This window comes from Panulirus ornatus, chromosome 1 (assembly GCF_036320965.1).
Source record: "Panulirus ornatus isolate Po-2019 chromosome 1, ASM3632096v1, whole genome shotgun sequence".
Lineage (NCBI taxonomy): Eukaryota > Metazoa > Arthropoda > Malacostraca > Decapoda > Palinuridae > Panulirus > Panulirus ornatus.
Window position 1 is genome coordinate 26,788,889 of NC_092224.1, and position 21,642 is coordinate 26,810,530.

At 42.2% G+C, this 21,642-nt stretch overlaps 1 protein-coding gene across 2 annotated transcripts in view; it reads right to left on the bottom strand.

Annotated features, from left to right (window-relative positions):
* The window catches only part of LOC139765478 (glutamate receptor ionotropic, kainate 2-like), a 123,494-nt gene that overhangs the window by 21,127 nt on the left and 80,725 nt on the right, over positions 1-21,642 (bottom strand). The window contains exons 13-14 of one of the 2 annotated variants that reach the window (XM_071692924.1): positions 9,494-9,603; positions 8,864-8,977 (exon numbers count right to left, since the gene is read on the bottom strand). In XM_071692924.1, coding sequence (XP_071549025.1) covers positions 8,864-8,977; positions 9,494-9,603 — 224 coding nt within the window. The remainder of the gene's footprint in view (positions 1-8,863; positions 8,978-9,493; positions 9,604-21,642) is intronic. The other variant, XM_071693017.1, reaches the window with a different exon arrangement.

Here is a 21,642-nt window from a genome sequence, read left to right on the forward strand (position 1 = left end):
CGTCCCAGCTATGTCTCTTCATTGTATATCAACTGACTGTTATATTTCTTTCTCGTATCTCCCCTGATGGTGTGATTATTACACGAAAGTGCACTTGGGAATTCATCGTGTTTCATTTTCCCCGTGGACTCATAGGAATATCTTGATCACTCGCAAAACTGTGATCCTTTCCAACACACATATATATATATATATATATATATATATATATATATATATATATATATATATATATATATATATATATATATAAGCATGACTAGATACATGCAGTGTAAATATTCATATTTTCACTGCACAAAAGCCCCTCAAAATTCATACGAGATAGTTAGCTCATAAATTGTAACGTGAGTTATATACACATAACTGACATAGCACATTCCAGAGACCAACTACTGTAAACAAAAATGTCACAAATGTTATTTTTCAATCAACATTTCCAGAGCTGATAATTTAACAAAACATATTTATCATACACACACACAGAAAAAAACATCTGTACCCACAAGAGGAGTTCCCTACAATGCTCTTCCATTTCTTTATGCTGAATGTCACCACACCAGAGGCTGCAGCGAAACACTCCACTTTCCCGTTGTAATCATTTCCACACCTCATACTCAGCTTCATGAGTGGCATATCTTTTCTTCTTCAATTATAATGCCGTACACGTTATCTGTCACGTTCCTTACGTCCAAACGGTCCATTACCGTCCTACCAACTGCCTTTTGTCATTGATTCTTCCTCCATACAGCACCATACGTCATGAAGTGCCTTCTCCTCCCCCTTCGTTCTGAGTTCCACTAATCATGGCCACTCTCCCATTACAGATTATTTTTTGGCTCTACACAGCTTCATGTATCACCTTCCCTCTCCCTTTCTTCCCATTTGATTAATTGCTCTCTGTCGAAAGCCTCACAAACATCATCCTTCTTCCTCTTTGTAAGTAACTTCTTTTTTCCTTTACATTGCTACACATATCACCATCCTTTCTTTTATAAGCAATTTCGTATACAGGAAACTCCATTTATATGAAGCTTTCCATCATAAGCAGCCCAGTGTAGATTATCTATTCCCTTATAGGTAGTTTATCCCTTCACGTAGCGCTTCAAGCATCACTTTCCTCTCACTTAAGACTATCTCTCCACTTTACACATGCTCTCTCCCCTCTTCTCAGCAACTTTATCGTGTACAGGGTCCCCATGCACGGCTCTCAATTCACTTGCATTCAATTTCTTCCTTTATGTAGCTCATGTACTTCACCATCTCTCTTTTAAGGTAGCTTCCCTCATTATATTGATCCCCGTATATCATTCGCTCCTCTTTGGCTATTTGTCGAACTTGCAGAGAGTTCTAGACATCACCTTCATATCCCTAGTAGGAAACTTCACATCATCTTATGATCCTTCAGTTAGCAACCTCGTTCTACATGCCGCAATGTCCACATCTAAACATTCCTATGTCAGGCAAGTTCTCCCGACCTCTAATTTACCGAGAAACTAAACAAGTGAGCCGCACTACCAGTGGGAACATGGGCCACAATCTTCGGCGTTCAGAGGACAGGCGAGGCACAGCACCAAGAGCTATCAGGATCCTCTGATGACGATCATGGTTCCTCCAGGGCAATCAATGAAAGCTACTGAAAAGCTAAGATGATCTCCATGGGGGTTAACAAAGTATCACTAGACATCACAGGCACCATGAAAGACTACCATTTGCCATCAGAGACAGATGTCACTAGTATAAGAGGCTGTAAAACAACTGTTTAAATCATATCTAAGCACAAGGAGCCTTCAGAGACACTTTATAACCAAAGAATCCACGTTAAACGACGAGAAAACAAGAGAGACCATCATGATTACTTGGATCGCGAAGAACAAAAACCCATTAGGATCGAAAGAGGCTGTAGCAGACTATGAGGGAGCTCCATGACCTACGAGAGACCACAGGAACCATGAGAGACTATTGAAAAAACCAAAACAAAACAAAAAAAAAAAAACAGGATATTTGCAAGAACACCAGAGAACAGAAAATTATCAAAAGCTGCAGAAGACCCTAAGAAACCACCACACAACCACAAGAGTCATTATAGATCATCAAGAAACCTGTAGGGATAATATGAAACATTTAGGAGTCCCAGGGGCTGACAGGGATCAAGACTACTGAGGATAACAAAGCAAAAATTAAGTCCATCAAAGACCATAACAACAATCAAGGATTATGAAACCCTGAAGGTTACGGCCTGACATCTCTACTGACTGAGAGAGATTACGTAAGGTAACATACAAGACCAAAACAATGATTGACAACCAATGACCACAGAAACCTTGAGGGACCTGCAGGGATGATAAGGAAACCACCAATGACTGTCAACGGCTCTAACACACCACCAGATATTCTTTTCTTTTCTACGCAAGAAGCTCCAGTCACGGACGAAAGTCCATATCAAGGCCGGACCTTAACTGAAGTATAGAGAGGATCATGAAAGGGAAAAAAGAAGAGACAAGGGAAAGTGTTTAAGAATTTTGGAGGAAGTGAAAAAGCTGTCTTTTGAGATATGCCAGGTCTTAGTTATTAGGGAAGACATAAGAAGGTAATGTAACAGCCATTTTCAAAAAAGGCAATAAATCACTTCACGGAAATTATCATCCATTCAGCTTAAAGTCTGAAGTTCGTCAACTTATGGAAACCATCATTTGGGATAAGACTGTAAACCATATAGAGGATCATCATTTAATATACGACTCTCAGCATGGTTTTCAACGAAATCGTTCATGTCTGACAATTCAACTTGATTTCGTTAATGATATAATCAACACATACGTAAAAGTAAAGAAGGTGATGACCTCTATCTAGATTTTCAAAAAGCATTCGGTAAAGTTCCACATCAAAGGTTACTAACTAAAGCTATTTGGTATAGATAGGATTGTACTTCGGTGGATAGGAAATAGGTTGACTGGCTGTGAAAGTGACGAGTGGTGTACCATAAGGATCAGTCTTGAGACCAGTTCTCTTTCTCATATGTATCAATAATGTTGATAATGGGCTGCACTGTAAGATATCGAAATCCTCAAACGAAACTAAGTTGGGAAACAAATCTACAAGAAGAATTAATCGTCTGCAGCTTCAAACGGACGTAGAAAAACTGATAGACTGAGCTCACAGGTGGCAGATGAGTTTTGATATCGATAAGTGCAAAGTTTTACATGTCGGTAGGGATGATGAAAAGGCAAGCTACTGTATGAATTCTGTTGATATGCAAAAGGTAAGTGAAGGACTAGACTTGGGTGTAATGATCTCTGGTGATCTAAAGCCAAGTCATCAACGCACAGGAGCAGTTATAAGGCGAAGAAAGTTCTTGGATTTATAGGTAGGGTTATTGAATTTAAGTTCAGAGAAATTATCCATACTCTTTACAAGTTATTAGTGCGTCCCCGTCTTGAATATTGTGTTCAGTTTTTGTCACCGTACTTGAGGAAAGACATAGAAAGAATGGAGTACAGAAACGAGCCACCAAGATGATTCCCGGACTCAAAAAAGATAATCTTATGAGAACGAAGTAAACCACTTAAATCTAGTTTAGAAAAGAGGAAGTTAAGGAGTGATTTGACTGGCACTCATTATCTTTACAGGCTTCGATAGTCTCGATCTAGCGACATTCGTAAGAATAGATTCGTCTGCTTTCACTTGTAGTAATGGTTACAAACTCATGAGCAAACGTTTTACCGCAAATGAGGCGAAATACTTATTCTCAACAAAATTGTTAGCAATATGAAATGATTTAACCAATGAGAGTGGTTGAAAGTAGTACTAAAAATACTTTTAGGCACAGACTTGACAATTATTTCGCTTCAAATTCGCGACTGACAATACTTGCGTCTCTTTAACTACGCGAAAAGTTTATGATGTTACCCTATCTTTAATATGCATGTACTTCTGCTCTTACACTATCACAAACAGGCTTGAAGGGACCCAGTAATCTGTTGCTGTTTGAATCTCTATGTACTCCCGATGTATACCTTTGTATCCAAACAGAGCAACAGCAAGTAACAGCCATAAAAGAACCACGGCAACCAAGTGACATCCACAGAGAACCGCGTCAACTTAGGAACATCCACAGTGAACCACAACCAAGAAGACGTGTTGAATCCATTCGGTAAACGAATACAGATAATAGAACACTGCCACAGACCACAAGGAACAGCTAGAGACCATCAGAAACCACTTGAGATTACGAAGGAATACAGAGGAACGAAGCAGACGTAAAGGACAGTTAAAAGAACACCAGGAAGTAAAAAAAAAGAAAAAAAAATATCCAGGTGGTAATTGAAGATTACAAGTAGGGAAACTTAAAGCCAACCAGAGATCACTGAATACCGCTATAGACATCGTCCAAAAGTATCTGCAAATCACCAGATCCCAAAGAACTGAAAACACGAGTCCAGATACCCATTATAGATATCTAAGAAATATAAGTCACCAGAATCAACCAGGGATAGAGACAGCATTAAACTTCTAAGAACACAGGTAGAGTTCACTATAAACGATTATAAACCATCGGAAACCACAAGATTCCGAAAATCCACTCGAGACCACAAAGAGATTCAACGGAATGAAAGAAACCCTACAGGGCGGAGTATCAAACCCCACAAGAGAAAGCCGCAAGCAATAAACCGTCTAAGGTAAAGTTAATAACCACCGGAAGTCTTGGAATATCTCTAGACACCGCTGAAACTACCACGAAGTATATTCAAGTTCATAAGACCGTAAAGAGTCGCTGGAAAGACTCGGGAGTCTTTAGAGTCAATGCAGTCCCATCAACGGTAACCCGAGACTACGAAATCGGACCAGAATGAACTACTATGATGCACCAATAGTGACCAAAGACCACGAAGATCAATATGGATTATCAGATGTTAATTAAGACCGCTAAAGACCCTTGGGGGAAAGCGTTGTTTATTGGGAACCAACTAAGATCAATATGGGCCATCGACGTTTTGGGTCACCAACAACCGCTCGAGACCCCCCTGAGACGACAACCCCTTCCCTCTCCACCACCCTCCTCTCCTCCCCCCCTTAAACAACCAAAGGCCACTATAAAAACAACCACCAGGAGCCATCTGAAGCCCAGGGGGACCCCTGAAGACAACCCCCAACCCGTGGACACTAGACAGCGTCCTCCATCAGCTGCGAGACTGTTCCAAACGGAAATTGATATCTGAAGATCGATCTGGAGTTCTGGTGCCGTGATTATCTGCTGGTGGGGAGAGGGCAGAGCGGGGGAAATGGCTGCTTGGGGGAAGTTAGGGAGGGGAAAGGGTAGGAGAGCAGGAGAGGTTACTGAAAGGAATTTTGGGGATTTGGGTAATACGTTTGAGGAATGGAAGGTGAGATGTTGGTAAGAGTTCGGGGTGTCCGGAGGAAGTGTGAGAGTGTCAGGAAGGGAAAGGTGTTCGACAGTGCCGGTTGAGGGAGGTGTTTTGATGTGACAGGTGAGTGAGGAAGTGCCTGGGGTAGTCCTGGAGGGAGGAGGGCGTCAGAAGGATGTAGTGGCCAATGTGTAGAGGGAGGAGCTGGGAAAGATGTAGGTGTTTTGGTGAAGGATACATACTTGCTCTCCTTCATCCATTTCCGACGCCACCCCGCCCCACAGAACAGATACAAATGCATGAAGGAAAAGAAATAAAAGATAATACATAAGTTCTCTTCTTCCCCATACCCGATCGCCGCCCCCTGCGTCAGCGAGGTAGTGTCGGAAACAGACGAAGAAAGGCCATATCCGCTCACACTCATTCTTTAGCTGTCATGTGTGATGCACCGAAACCACAGCTCCTTATCCACATCCAGGCCTCACAGACCTTTCCATGGTAAACTTTCCTCTCTCCTCTGACGGTTCTGTAATTCCACCTCTTGAGACAATGAACATACTTGGTATTACTGGAACATCCACTCTCTCTTGGAAACCCCACATTACAGGAATAGCTAAGTCTGTCTCTAAGAAACTGGGAGTCTTGTTTAGATGTCGAAATTTCTTATCTTCCGAACACTTGCTCTGTTCATATGAAGGAGATTCGTCTTTGTATGGAGTTCTGCTCTCATATTCAGGGCGGTTCTAACTCTGCATCCTTACTTGACAGAGTCGAGTCGAAAGCGTTCCGACATATAGACTTTCCCAGGCCAACTTCAAAACTTGACCCACTTACCTCACGCCGTAATACTGGTTCACTTCCCCTTTTCAGTAGGTAATACTATAGTTTTTGCTCCCGGTAGATAGCTGCTTATGTTCTCCCTACCACTAGGTATACCATGCAACCCTAAACCACCAATTAAGAAAGCGCACAGCACACTAGTCCAACCACCTGCCAAGAGGCGTTCAGCACACTGGCCCTTCTGACGCTTTACAAACATTAACTGAACCTCAACCAACAGGTCAGGAAGAAGCTAAACTAGACATGCGCAAAGGGGGGGTTCCTCTGTTGTCTGTCTTTCCTATGCACTATCGTTCCGTCACCTCTTTTCACCTGAAACCCCCTAGACTCCGAGGGTGCAGTTCGGCACCGCAAACGTACCAAGCACAACCAAGCTTTTAAAATCCGCTACCACAGCATCTCCACCGCAGCATTAGTAACTAAACATCACCAGTATCTGTAATGTGCCATCCCAGCGTTTCCCTGATGTTACTATTATGTGTCTTTTCTGTGAAAGTTTTCAGACTTCGGCTGCAGTCATGAAAAACCTAATTAAGACCATTGGTAATAACAAGACCACGACATGAAGACGGACGTGCAGCAAGATGGGAGAGGAAGACGGGGGAGGGATCAAAGGGAAGAGGCCCCCTCCTCCCCCAACTCCTCTCAACCCTTCCCCCTTCCCTCCTACCCATCACCGGTGAGCCGCAAGGTCGACGTAGGTCTGCTGGAGAGCAGCGTTGTGCTTCATACGATTCTTCGCCTTGATTCCTTTCCCCTTGACACAGTTTACGCTTACGAGTCAGCGGAACAAGAACCTTTCGACGACAAGAAATGAAATTGATGCCGGCCCCTATAACGATAACAAGAAAAACCAAGGCTGTGTTAAGGACGGGGGGGAAAAAAAGATGGATCTGAGCACTGGCCAAGTGTGGCCGCTACCGACTGCCAGAGGGCAAGACGGGGGTGCTCTGTGGCTATGGGCTATTGAGGAGGGTGGAAACCCTAGGTTTGTGGTCAATATAGGAGACAGATACAACGCCTCTCCTCTTATCTCTTTAAGGATTATATCATCCTGCATCTATCTTCATCGTTTTCCTTTCTTTTCAGTCCCTCAAAGTGTTTCCTCCACGTCTTCTCCATAGCCCCTTCTCCTCACTTAAACTTTGGGTTAACACTAAGTTTATCCCAAGCTTAACCATGATATCAAAAATCATTTAGTTTTGCCCTTTAGTGATGAATTTACTTTCATTCTTCATCTACTCAAAGCCTTAAGTGTGAATATAACCTTCAACAATGCCAGTTCTATCAAGAATATGTAAAACAAAAACTCATCGAAAAATTCTGCAGGTTGTGTTTACAGAATGCATTGCAAAAGCTGTAATACTATTCATAAGCGACAAGTTGGTAAGGATCTTTCCGTTTGACTTAAGGAGCACAGATTTTATCTAGTAACAGGACAAACTTCTAGTTCCTTATTTACACATGTTAGAAACAATGACTACTGACTGGACCATTGCAAGTTGTGTTCAAACTTGCAATTCTCTGATAGAGAAATGTTGATTCATCTCTTATCAAGCAAACAGAGAATTTCAATATCAGTGAAGGTCCGTATAATCTGCATAGCTTTGGCGTAGACAAAATTTATAAACAGCTTTGTCTATCTTGACCATGTAATAGAATTTTATGACCGACGTGGTGTAAGACCTGACTACCCGAAACCATACACGTGTGAAGCGAAACGGCACATCTCGGCCTCCCATGTATGTACTGACTGTACTGTGATCCTCTGAGTTATTCTCCCTTGAGGATATACTACACTGCATCACGCGAGTCCCATTAGCCCAGCAACGGCCCCTTATGTTGCAATCCATGATATCGACAACAACCCATACGTTACATCTCAAGTGACCCAGAACAGCCTCACTGTGAGAGAGCATATGACTGAGAACAACCACTTATTCTACAACCCATTATGGCACATCCCACGTTATGGTACAACCCACAATACTGTACACCTCAACCTATAAGAGGACAACGAGAGAAAAAAAATTATCGACCTCCTCTCCTGTTCGTACAATACTGAAGACGACCACTGTATACCTCAACCTAAGAGGACAACGAGAAAAAAAAAATTCATCGACCTCCTCTCCTGTTCGTTCGTTACCAGCATTCCCTCGCTATCCTCTGGTACCATTGAGTACCTGCGATATATTTAGTGCCATCCTAAAGTAGTCTGTCTCCTGGATGAAGACGGCACATACGGTGTTCAGAAACTACAGGGATCCACTCAGGTATACTTGATGTACACCGAGTACTGTACACTGAGTACAAGTAATCTGTCACTAATATCAGGAAGTGCGGAATTATACCTTTCAAAATTTGAGTATTTCACAGTGCAGGAACCTGGGTAAACCATGAACTTCTGCGGCAGGAAGGGAGGCGTTTATAAAGCCTGACGACCTACCTGTAGACGATGAATGAGATGATCCACCTTACTGCTCGTGGCTCTGGGTCACCTGACGACGACCTACCGTTAAACCAGGTCGGGTCGGGTCGTCGTCTGCGTTGCCGCTGGGGACGGCTGTGGGTGGTGTCCCTTGACTTTGACTTACTGACAGATGGCGTCAACAGACCTGGTCCTTGGGCGCTGCTGGAGTAGACCGTGGCTGACCTACCTGTGGACGCGGTGTGCGGGGTCGGAGGACCTTCTCGCCCTTTTCGTCGAGTTCTGCCTCCTCCCTCTCGCTGCCCGACCCTCCATCTTCATCTTCATCCTCGTCGTCAGAGTACTACACCATGCACAGCCCAACATGCAATAGATGTCATGCAGAAGCAGCACACACGAGATACAGAGACCCATGCAGTGAAAATGAGACAAAAACACACACAAAAAAAAAAAATAAGCCAAAAAAGAAGAAAAAAAGAGACAAAAACATACACAAAAACTTGAGAAGCAAAAAAAAAGAAAAAAAAAAGATATCTGGAGAACTAATAAGATATTGAATGAGGTTCATGAACTGTGCATCAGTGCCAGTATGATTACATGGTGAGGCATCTCATGTCCAGAGAAGCTACGAAGCTAATCATGCACTGTGAAACAATGCCCATGCATAGAAGGGTCAGACTGAAACAGAATGTATATAAACAGTACATTACCAAGAGTGAGATCATACAAAGTTGTGTCATGATATTCTGGAATGGCGTGCCATGAGAACACAAAGAAGGAGAGTTGTTAAAAGAAAAAAAATATAAAAAAAATCAGCCTTACGAAAGCTACAGTTAAGGGTGAGGAATGGACTACCTACTCTTCTTACCCGGTCCGTCTGCGCGTTCTTGCGGGAGTTCCAGCAGAACTCCAGGATGGCCACGACGATGGCGAGGGCCAGGCCACACAGGAGCACCACGAACACCCCACCTGAGGGAGGCACACCAGCAACACCTTCCTCAGTAGTCAGGTACACATGGAGGGAGCAGAGGACCGTCTCGATGAACGGCATTAATGGGAAAGCAAACATCGTGACTTGTGTGAGGAGAAGGATGGCTCGATGGAGGATAAAATGCTGTGGAACTCATGGGTCGAGTGACATACATACCTAACGCGGGAAACGGCGATCAAGTATGATTATATATATATATATATATATATATATATATATATATATATATATATATATATATATATCAGAGGGTGTTTTCCATCTAATCTTCCCTATCCATTTTTCCTGTCAGCTTATTCTGTCTATACAACATGATGTTTCTTAATGGATTAGAAATTAAGATTACAATTGATGTCCTCCAGAAGACAATGTCTTAATGGCATAGCAGTTTTGTTATCTTTCCCCTATGCTCCATGAACACACACACACACACACACACACACACACACTCTCTCTCTCTCTCTCTCTCTCTCTCTCTCTCTCTGAAAAAATCATTTTTATCTGATGCAAAAACCCCAGACAATCAACAGCACTTCCATGAATAATTCTTCAGTTCACTTCAGCCCTGGCAAACGAAAATCCATCAACCATGGAGATACCAATCAATTACCACAAGGACGTGAGAGAGAAGAGAAGAGAAGAGAAAGGGAGAAGAGAAGAGAAGAGAAAGAGGAGAAGAGAAGAGAAGAGAAGAGGAAGAGAAGAGAGAGAGATGACACTGCTAAGTTAAGAAGGACTTAAAAGCGCTTTAGATATGATATACAAATTCAGTAAAAGTAAAGAAAAAATAAATAGGCTGAAGAGACACGAGGAGAGAGTATCCCCCGATCCATTGCTGTTGCAGTTCATTTTAGAATGATTCTGGGAATGATGAATGTTACTGACTCTGGTGGGGTTTCTGATGGGTAGATTTCCATAAGGAATGTGACTAAGGTCTGGGGGTCAGGAAAGCGTTTATGCAAAAAAAGACACACATTGTTGCAAACACGCGCGAAGGAAGATATGCAAACACACAATACATATACATAACACATACACAAATATATGCACATGTATAAACACACACACACACACAAACACACGTGCACTTTAACAAACTAAAGGCATATACATACGAAATACCCAAAGACACACACACACACACACACACACACACACACACACACACACATATTACAACTAAGAATTGAAAACATTTCTATCATGAGCCCAGAGCCATGCTAGTCTACAATCAGAAATGGAGTTAGGCAAAGTATTTGAATTACCACAACCACACAGCTGTTGCTGATGGACTGGCAATACACAGAAGAGGATTTGAGTTCAAGGATCGAATCAGGGTAAAGAAAGGTGTTATGGTTGGAGTAGTAAAACTTACTGAAGAGAAATAATCCCATCTAGTCTATAGGGAGGGATACGTAACAGAAAGGAGGGAAAGAGAAGTGAGAGAAAGTAAGAGGAATGGTGGGGCGTCAGCCATCTTGATAAGAGATAGGTTTCATAAACTATTGATAGAAAGCCCCATTCACGCAGTGGATAATGGGAGGCGTAGCTGTAAGGGGAGGTTTACGTAGTGGTATTAAGAGTTCGTAATCCTCCAAAAGAATCTTGATCCACCAGGGAATCTTTCCGTTGATAACAATGACGGTACGAACAGAATCATGCAAGACTCGCACACCACACAGGTGAAAGTGCCCAGAAAAACAAAGACTTGGGAGAATTTTTGAGTCTCACGGAGGTAGTGAGCCATGAAGACACAAGTTCTTCTAGTATGTACAATAAGAATGTCTTCCATATGCATATTACTGGTCACACTGAAATCAAAAGGGATGATAAGTTATCATTGCTAAATTTGATTTTGACGCAAAGAAACTGAGTAGATATAGGATATGATACAATGATTGGAAAAAATCATTATGCTAAATTCCGATCATGTTGCTGATGAGGACATGTAGAGTTGAGAGAAGAAACCCAGGCTCAAAGTGAACTTATAGTCGTGGAAACTGTACAGTGATAAAAAAAAAATTTTTACGAACATAAATCGAGAAATTAAGCTCCTTAGCAAATATAGATGGAAAGGTCTCTGAAATCTACAATGAAGGAGGTAGAACATGGGTACCTTCAGCTCCAAATAGGGATGGAAAGCTAGAGAGAGACACACACAGAGACAGAGATGGTTCAATTTTAAGAATGTCAACACACGAAAGAGCTCAAGAAAGAGCATATAATGGAGAAGATGGAAGCAGCACAACAGGCAGCCGGCATTTCACAGACACACGGGAGCAAGGAAGAAGCATAGCAAAATAAAGAAGGAATATCCGAGAAACTTTGAAATAGATTTTGTGACCAAGTTAGGAGATGATCCAAAAGTTCTCATAACTTCATGAAGAGTAAATTGTGAGTTAAAGAACAACTAGTTAGGCTGAGGGATTCGGAGGGAAGAGTCGTTCAATGCGATGTTGCGATACTCGAGGAGCTGAAAGACAAGTTCAGAAGTGAGACACGATGAAGAAGAGGTCTTGGAAACCACTGAAAAATCCAGAAAATACATAAGAAGACTACGGAAATGCCTTGACCCATAAAACGCTGAAGTTCTTGGTATTCCTCCAAATTTGTTGATGTGTGCAAATACGCATGACAGACCGCTGAAGTATCATTCAAAATGGTCGTCTAAAAACAACGTAGTGTCGATATAACGAAGGAGAACAGCTGTCATGAGTAGATAATGAAATCGGAAAATTGCAATGAATTACGGACCAACCTCGCTGACGAGTATGGTCTGTAAGACACCGGGAAAGATAACCAGAAACAAATGCACGATTGTTTACAATGGAGAAACCTCCTGAGCGAGAGGCAACATGGACTCAGGGAGAGGAGGGTATGTGTAAGAAATCTGTTCGACTTCAGAAAGATATAGAATCAACAAAGGAAATCAACAGAAGGGCAACCATGAGAGTACGGGAATGATGAAAACTAGTTTTCAAAAACCAGTTTTGATGCTATCGAAAGTTTGTAGCTGATCTAAAGATGGAAAGACAAGAGCAGCCAGACGCCATAAGAAACTAAACAAGAAACTTGTTAAGACAAGCTGTACAGACGTACTTTTTCAAACTGATTGATGAAGCTGTACATAATGACAGTATATAAGCTAATGAAAAACCGTATGATAGCTGAGAAAGTTCAAGAGATGGGGGCCCTATGAGAGTAGAACTCTTTTCCCGTACTGTATGAATAGATGACACCAAGACAACCCATGCACAGTCTGGGACACAAGAGATCGCGAATGTCATCTAAGAATAAATGTACCAGGCGTACATTTCCTCCAAGTGACACAGATGTGACGTACGTTTGCCCAACGGACTGCGAACACTTTTGATTCAGTAAGTCCTGGAAGTAACTCTTCTGCCACCCGTCCATGTCATGGCTATTCCTACACCTGACACCATAAGACTCGTGGAAAAGAGAAGACCAACACCCCCACAGGCAGGGTAGCGGCTCCAGGCACGCCCCGGGGTGAAGGTCCTGCAAACGTCTGACACATAACATAGGGTGTTAGATTCACCTTATGAAAAAAAAAAAAAATCTTTTGATCATTATGTGTAGCGAGTGGGCGGCGGAGGTGAATCGTATCTGCCCGGGTGTTGAACCCGGCTCAAGCGATGTGCAAGAGTCTCTTAAGTCGTTTAGACATGCATAAAATTGAAGAGATAAATAAGAGCCCTCGTGTTCTATATGCACGGGGATGGTGCGCGGCGGAGGAGAGAGAAAAGATCTTTACGAAGTCAGTGTAAATGACATAACAACATGGAAATTAAGAGCTCACGAAAGCAGTACCATATGTAATTACGTCTAGGCACAGATTTGTTAAATACATAACTTCAAATCCACGACTGACATTACTTGTTCCTTCTAAGTCTTGTGAAGTCTGCAACGTCAAAAGGCAGGAAAGAAAATGTACATAAAATCTATGGTGAAACTAATATCAAATGACAGCTTTTTGAAACCATTCGCGACTAAACAGGATGATTAACGCAGCCCTTCTTATCCAGCTTATGTCAAATCGCTCGGGAAGTTAATGGACTCTGATAGTTCTAGTATACGCTAGTGGCATCAGCAGTAGAAACAGCGGTGCCAGTGGCCCCCATCGGCAGCTGCAACATTACCACCATCACCAGCCTCACCAACAACTAGCAGCGGTAGGAACAGCTGATGCATTAACAGCAGTAGCAGCAGGAACGGCAAGCGCAGTAGCAGTAAATGTAAGAACAACAACAGCAGAAGCTTCAGTAGTAGTAGCATTGATAACAGCATAACAGCAGCAGCAGCTGCAGCACAAGCAGCATTATTACCAGCAGAGTAACAACAGCATCAGTAGCAGTACAACAGCAGCAGCTGAGCAGCAGTAACAACAGAGCAGCAGCAGCAGCAGCAGCATCAGTAGAGTAGCAATAGCAATAGAGGCAGTAGCAGTAGAGACAACAGTAGCATCAGTAACAGTAGAGTAGCAATAGAGGCAGTAGCAGTAGAGACAACAGTAGCATCAGTAACAGTAGAGTAACAACAGCAATAGAAGCAGCAGCAGTAGAGACAACAGTAGCATCAGTAACAGTAGAGTAACAACAGCAATAGAAGCAGTAGCAGTAGAGACAACAGTAGCATCAGTAACAGTAGAGTAAGAACAGCAATAGAAGCAGTAGCAGTAGAGACAACAGTAGCATCAGTAACAGTTGAGTAGCAATAGAAGCAGTAGCAGTAGAGACAACAGTAGCATCAGTAACAGTAGAGTAACAACAGCAATAGAAGCAGTAGCAGTAGAGACAACAGTAGCATCAGTAACAGTAGAGTAGCAATAGAGGCAGTAGCAGTAGAGACAACAGTAGCATCAGTAACAGTAGAGTAACAACAGCAATAGAAGCAGTAGCAGTAGAGACAACAGTAGCATCAGTAACAGTAGAGTAACAACAGCAATAGAAGCAGTAGCAGTAGAGACAACAATAGCATCAGTAACAGTAGAGTAGCAATAGTAGCGGGCAGGAGCAGCGCCCTCCCTCCCCGCATTATTGTGAAGGTAAAAGAAAAAAGAAAAAGAGAGAAAAACATGTATTCACATTTTTCCCCGGTAAGTGTTGCGACGCGAGGCAACTCAAACTGTACGCTGCAAATTTCACTCTTTGCTTTGTTTTGACGTCTGGCAACACAAAGTCCGTGTTTGCTTGTTGATTTTTTTTTGGCTTCAGGTATTATGGTATTGGGCTGCAGGTGGGGGGAAAAAAATGCGTCTCTGTTATTGATGTGAAGTTTGAGTTGTTCATACAATTTTCGGGCACATTTAATTTCTTTTTTTTCCCCCCCTCTCTATTTTTGCTTCTCGAGGTATGTCAGTCTTTGTTATAAAGAATCTGAGTCTGAATAGATATTTCAATTCCACTTTTGTGGAGTCAGGAGAGATTTTACTATCATATTTTTTTTTCCCCTCTATTGGCTATCAACATTTGGTCTAGAAAATATTCTTCTTGTTCCTTCTTCTTCTCATTATTATCATCATTATAATTATTATCATTATCATTATCATTGTTATCATTCTCATTATTGATATTCTTAGCACTGATATCATTATCATTATTTCTATATTTCAATATGGCTGTTATTATGATAATCATCGTTATTCTCATTATTTTCACCATCTATGTCTGTACATTCATACGACTATCATGATTTAGAACATGTATGCATTAATCCTACAGTTATACATAGAATCATTATTACTCACTCAGTGAGGCAAACATGATACAATCTTCATGGTTGTTTACCGACAGCCATCGACGAGCCACAGTTGTTTTACCCTTCCTCTCCAACTCATCCATCCCATCCCATCCCATCCCATCCGTTCTCCAGCAGACGATTCACATCCACGTGACAGTGGCGGGACTACGGCCTTTCAGACATACCTATTTCTTTTTTTTTTTGCCCTAGCAGACATGACCTTTCTATCAACACTCTCCTTAGCTCCCTTAACCCTTCAGAAGAGGGACTTCAGCCTCATTGGTTCCATCCAGCACCACGTCCACTCCCAGGCGACGACAGCTATCCACTTCCTTCATCCAGGTCCTCTAACCAGGACCTCCTCCTCATTCGAACATCCATTCAAAATATTCTGTGTGTGTGTGTGTGTGTGTGTGTGTGTGTGTGTGTGTGTGCGCGCGCGCGTTTATAGTCCCAAAGCCTTAACCTACCAATACAAGGGACTGTGTAAGCTTGTAGAGGTGTAACAGCTTAATCAGACTAGATTATCTGCCAGGGACTCCATCAGAGGAGTCCTGTGACCATACAGGAGCATTAGGCAACTAGAAACCTCTTAGTGGTAGTCCCGAGAAGCCAGAATAAGCCCCAGCCAGCCAAGCCACCAGTGGTGGACACGTCACACTCAAGAACCGCACACACAGCCTCGCCTCAAGAGAATTAACAAGACGTCGAAATATGAAATCTTATTTTTCAGTTGGATCACGGAACAGTATGTTTAGATCACGGAATAGTCCCTCCAAATCACGGAACAGTCTATTCGGATCACGGAGCAGTCTATTAGGATCACAGATCCTGTTCGTACTTCAAAAAGCCTTACTTTAACTGTATCAATTTTTGTTATGGTAGCTGTTGTCTACTGGCAAATAAAAGTGTTAAAAGTTATTTCTCGGCAGTTCAGCTGACTTATAATATTAGCAGAAACAATGCACGATTAACCTGTTAATACTTTATCGATTATGAGTCACGATTAATGTACGATCAACCTAAAAAAAAAATCATCAGTCATAGGCGGTGAACTGAAGGCTTAAAATGCTTTTAAAGTTAGTAATCCAATTAGCTTATGAATAAGGACAGAAAATGAACATGACAGAGGACTTGGATGAAACTGCCCTACCTGAGGTAAGTAATGAAGAGGTGGAAAAAGCTCTTAGGGTGATGAAAAATGGAAAGGCTCCAGGGGACGACAAAATATCAAAAAGGACCATTAAAGCAGTCGGTTCAGAGGCAATAAAATGGTTCAAACATATGGTCAATACTGCTGTGAAAAAGGGAATAAACACCATCAGACTGTGAAAATCACAAGAGACTTCCATTATTGTCTCATTATGGAAATATATATGGGTGCCAGGCTTGGGCTAATAGCTGAGGATGTGTGGAGGAGAGTGGAGGTGTTGGAAATGAAATGTTTGAGGACACTATGTGGTGTGAGGTGGTTTGTTCGAGTAAACAATAAAAGGTTGAGAGAGAGGCATGGTAATAAAAAGCGTGAATGAGAGACCTGAAGCAGGTATGCTGAAATGGCATGGACATATTGAGAGGATGAGTGAAGAGAGATTGACAGAGGATAAATGTGTCAGATGTAGAGGAGAAAAGGAGGAGGAGGAGACCAAACTGAAGATAGAAGGATAGGATGAAAAATATTTTGAGTGGTCGAGGCCTGAACAAGCAGGAGGGTGATATGTGTGCATATGATAGAGCAAATTGGAAAGATGTGGTATATATATGTGTGTGTGTGTGATTATTTTTTCCTTTAAACTCTTTCAGAAATGGTTGCCATTCTTTATTTTTTCCACATCACTGCAAATTCCCATCCTTTCTCCCTCCCTCCCTGTCTCTAACCGTCCCTACTTCACTAGACATCTTCCCTCCTCCTCCTCCTCCTCCTCTGATCGTATTTCCCGTGAGCGTTCTCTCATTTTACTCTTATCATCTTCTTTTCCCATCTCATTTACATACTGCCTTTCTCTCTCTCATCGTCTTTTCTTTCTCGGCTTCTTTTTTTTTTTCTCTTCCTATTTTTTGTAACCCAGAGGGTCAGGGGAGGCGCGGGCCGTCATCCCACGCCCACCTCTTGAGATCCGTGCCAGCCAACGCCAAGGAAATTTGGCATCGCGTCTCAGCGGTGATCGGCGCGACTAACGCTAACACTCTGGTGCTAAGGAACGACTGTATTGGTCGGTTGTGGGAATGCTAGCTCGAGATTCAAGTGCTGATTAATAAGGGCTGCTTTTAGCTTCGACACTAAACAGCTACTTAGCAGAACTGATCGCTCGTTAGTGTGTTTCGTTGGCTGAATACTGCTTGGTGGAGTCGTTGATTCGAGGTTCAAAATGGTGATTCTATGAGTCGGTATTGATTCGGTGTTAATACTTTATTTTAGCGCTAAACCGCTTGTCGGTCGAGCTCTTGCTAGTCTAGCATTAAACTGTTAGTCGGTGGGGTTGCTACCTCGCTGGTAGATACCAGAGTGCTGGTCTGTGCACCTCTTGGTAGGCCCTTATGAACAGGAGGGAGGGAGTGCTGAAGATGGAATGAGTCATGCAACGATGATGTGCTCACTGTATGCATGTATGTGTAAAGTATTTGTGTGTATGTATGCATGTTCGTTTACGTTTCACTAGTGTTAAAACTGATTCATGATGATATATATACTTCCGGCCATATGTAATATCCAAGATTAATTAAGATATCTATCGACACAACAGTAGTAAAGTATACATTTGATATCTGAAAAACTGGATAACCTGTCTGAAAAAATTTTCCAGGAGTAAAATTATATCAATGTCTCCCTGCCACTGGATATCTGGTCCTGATATTTCTTTCAGAACCGCTGGATTATATCGATATTGTACACCAATATTGGAGTGGCTTTCTCATGGACAAAATATGAGACAAGTTTCATAAAAGATTCTCAATCCATGCAACAAATATATCATAACTTGTACAGACTATGTACACCAGAGTGGGATAGTATTAATATTTAAGAATATACACCTTTAATTTTCATTTTCTTCACAAAACAATGTATTTCTCCCATCGATTCTATCTATTCAATCGTTTCTTTATGTGCACGTCCGCCAGTTTTTACTTCGCGTCATTTACGATATATTTTATTTGATTTTACTACCTACCAGCGTCGGAAAATACCTCAGAGAGGGAAAAAAAATTTCGATTCGGAAAATTTACGAGTATATAAAAAGGAAGGCTCATCCCCCAGCGCTCTCTTGCAGCTGAATTTTTACGTTAATCCTTTTCTTTTCAAGATCTCATCTCCCATAACGTGGAGTTCTCGTACAAAGACTTTAACAGACCTTGTCATTCATCTTAACGTCTGTAACTACTTAGGTAGTTCTATGTTCGAATAAGTACATCAATCTTTTAAGATATCTAAACCGTATAAACAAATGACTGTGATAAAGGTAATCATTTTTCCCTACACTGTCACTCGCAAACACACAAAGAACGCTACGGTATCCCTTCAACTGTCCTCAACCCCAGAAATGATTAAACAGCTTGGCAATAACATGTCATTGATAACAGGTCAAATACCCTGAGGTCTCGCACAATATTTTTCTGAGAATGAGAGGAAAAAAATAACAACAGACCTTCAGCAAGTCCCACCAGAAAAGAAGGATCAAAATTAAAAAAGTTCTCAAAATTTTTAAATATTAGAAAGACAATACATGTAGGTCTGCACTGCCTCCAGGCGCAGATTTCATCCACTGATACAGTTTTGACCGTATTTTCGACCGAGTGCAAAATCATGTACTCCACTGGTTTTCCTCCGTAACACTTGCCTCTCCATTTGAAGAACCTAGAGATCCAGGCAACTCTATGCAAGATGAGAGGAACAATGACGTATTGAAGGTCCTAATCAGAATATCAAAAATACACGAGTCTTATTTCATGTTTAACTCCAAAGTAATCAGTCCGCGCTATCATGAAAAATGTGAAAAACTGAAAATGAATTCTCATGGTTATCATGACAGCTTTTGAAACAATGGCGACTTATTTCGTGATATTCCTGTTGATGGACGAGATTTTTCACTTTGTTACACACGGCAAGACTTTTTTTTTTTCAATTGAAGTGCGTGCAATCGGGCACACACACACACACACACACACACACACACACACACTCACACGTGTAAGACTCCCTCCCCGTTCCACACAAATGGGTAATCACACACACACACAGAGCAATAAAATCTAACTTAAAAAAATCCAATCGCAGAAATTACACAAAACTCGATCATTTTTATTGTAACATTGACTGGTACACGAAACTCAGTCGTCAGTAGTAACTTTAACCCCAAATACAAAACCAAGGATGAAAGAGCAGAGTTGGTTCAATAACAAATGTCTAAAAGGGAAGCTCAGAGACGCACGATGGTAAAGATAATGGCGACATCCCAGCCAGCTAGATTTTGAGAAGACAATGACAGCAAGAAACGTCTATGGCAGGGTTAGACAAGGGCGGGACAAAGCGATCGCTGACTTTCGTGTACTTGAGGAACTAACTAGTGGAGCTACGGAAGCAACAGGGCTTGGCTTTGGTGTTGGTCAGACGTTCCTCTGCCAGACTCACTTGCTCGGCGTGTGGACAAGAACGGTGAGGCGAACGGCAGATTTAGGTTCCTCTGTAGGGAATGGTTCAAAACAAACAAAAGCGGACATCAGCGTACTGATGCATTCATTACTTCCCTTGTGTTATGGGCGTGTAGGTCAACTATGGACAATCATCACTGGGGAACAAATCTCCCGTGTTCTTTGCCACTGAGGAGCATGGGTCAAGGGACCTGGATGGCCATGGGTAACTTTTTTTTCTATGTTTGCTGAGACGGGATGGGCAACTAAGACCATTAGCCATCGCCATCTCCGCCAAACCCTAAGGGTAGATAAATAGCTGAGTGAACCGACCGCCGCAACCAGGATTCGAACCTATGCGCATGCTCGACCGTAGGCGGCCCGTGAATGCGTCACGCTTAAGAAAGCTAACCGCTACAGCACAAGAGTCCATCATTTCAGACCCTTACAGATTCTGATCTGTGGGAAAAATCTGCCATATGGCAGACGACGGACCAGGCGAGTGTATGTAAACCAACTCCTCTGGAGATACACCATTGAACTATACAACTCTATATAGTAGGTGTGTGGCAGACCCCAGAAGAGTCACATGACACTATAATCATTTCTCGCCGGCACTGGACGTGTACCAACGCAGCTCCAGTGATGTGAAAAAAAGACAGGACGTTGGGTGGAGCATACTGCTACGCAGGCACGCCTGTATCGAGGGGTAAGCCTCTTACTGTAATTCTCCACGTAAATATGTGTAACTTCCCCATGTAATACCGTATCATGCTAGATTAATATTCAGTAAATATATATATATATATATATATATATATATATATATATATATATATATATATATATATATATATATATATTTTTTTTTTTTTTTCTTTTTATACTTTGTCGCTGTCTCCCGCGTTTGCGAGGTAGCGCAAGGAAACAGACGAAAGAAATGGCCCAACCCCCCCCCCCCATACACATGTACATACACTCGTCCACACACGCAAATATACATACCTACACAGCTTTCCATGGTTTACCCCAGACGCTTCACATGCCTTGCTTCAATCCACTGACAGCACGTCAACCCCTGTATACCACATGACTCCAATTCACTCTATTTCTTGCCCTCCTTTCACCCTCCTGCATGTTCAGGCCCCGATCACACAAAATCTTTTTCACTCCATCTTTCCACCTCCAATTTGGTCTCCCTCTTCTCCTCGTTCCCTCCACCTCCGACACATATATCCTCTTGGTCAATCTCTCCTCACTCATTCTCTCCATGTGCCCAAACCATTTCAAAACACCCTCTTCTGCTCTCTCAACCACGCTCTTTTTATTTCCACACATCTCTCTCACCCTTACGTTACTTACTCGATCAAACCACCTCACACCACACATTGTCCTCAAACATCTCATTTCCAGCACATCCATCCTCCTGCGCACATCTCTATCCATAGCCCACGCCTCGCAACCATACAACATTGTTGGAACCACTATTCCCTCAAACATACCCATTTTTGCTTTCCGAGATAATGTTCTCGACTTCCACACATTTTTCAAGGCTCCCAAAATTTTCGCCCCCTCCCCCACCCTATGATCCACTTCCGCTTCCATGGTTCCATCCGGAACCATAGCATATA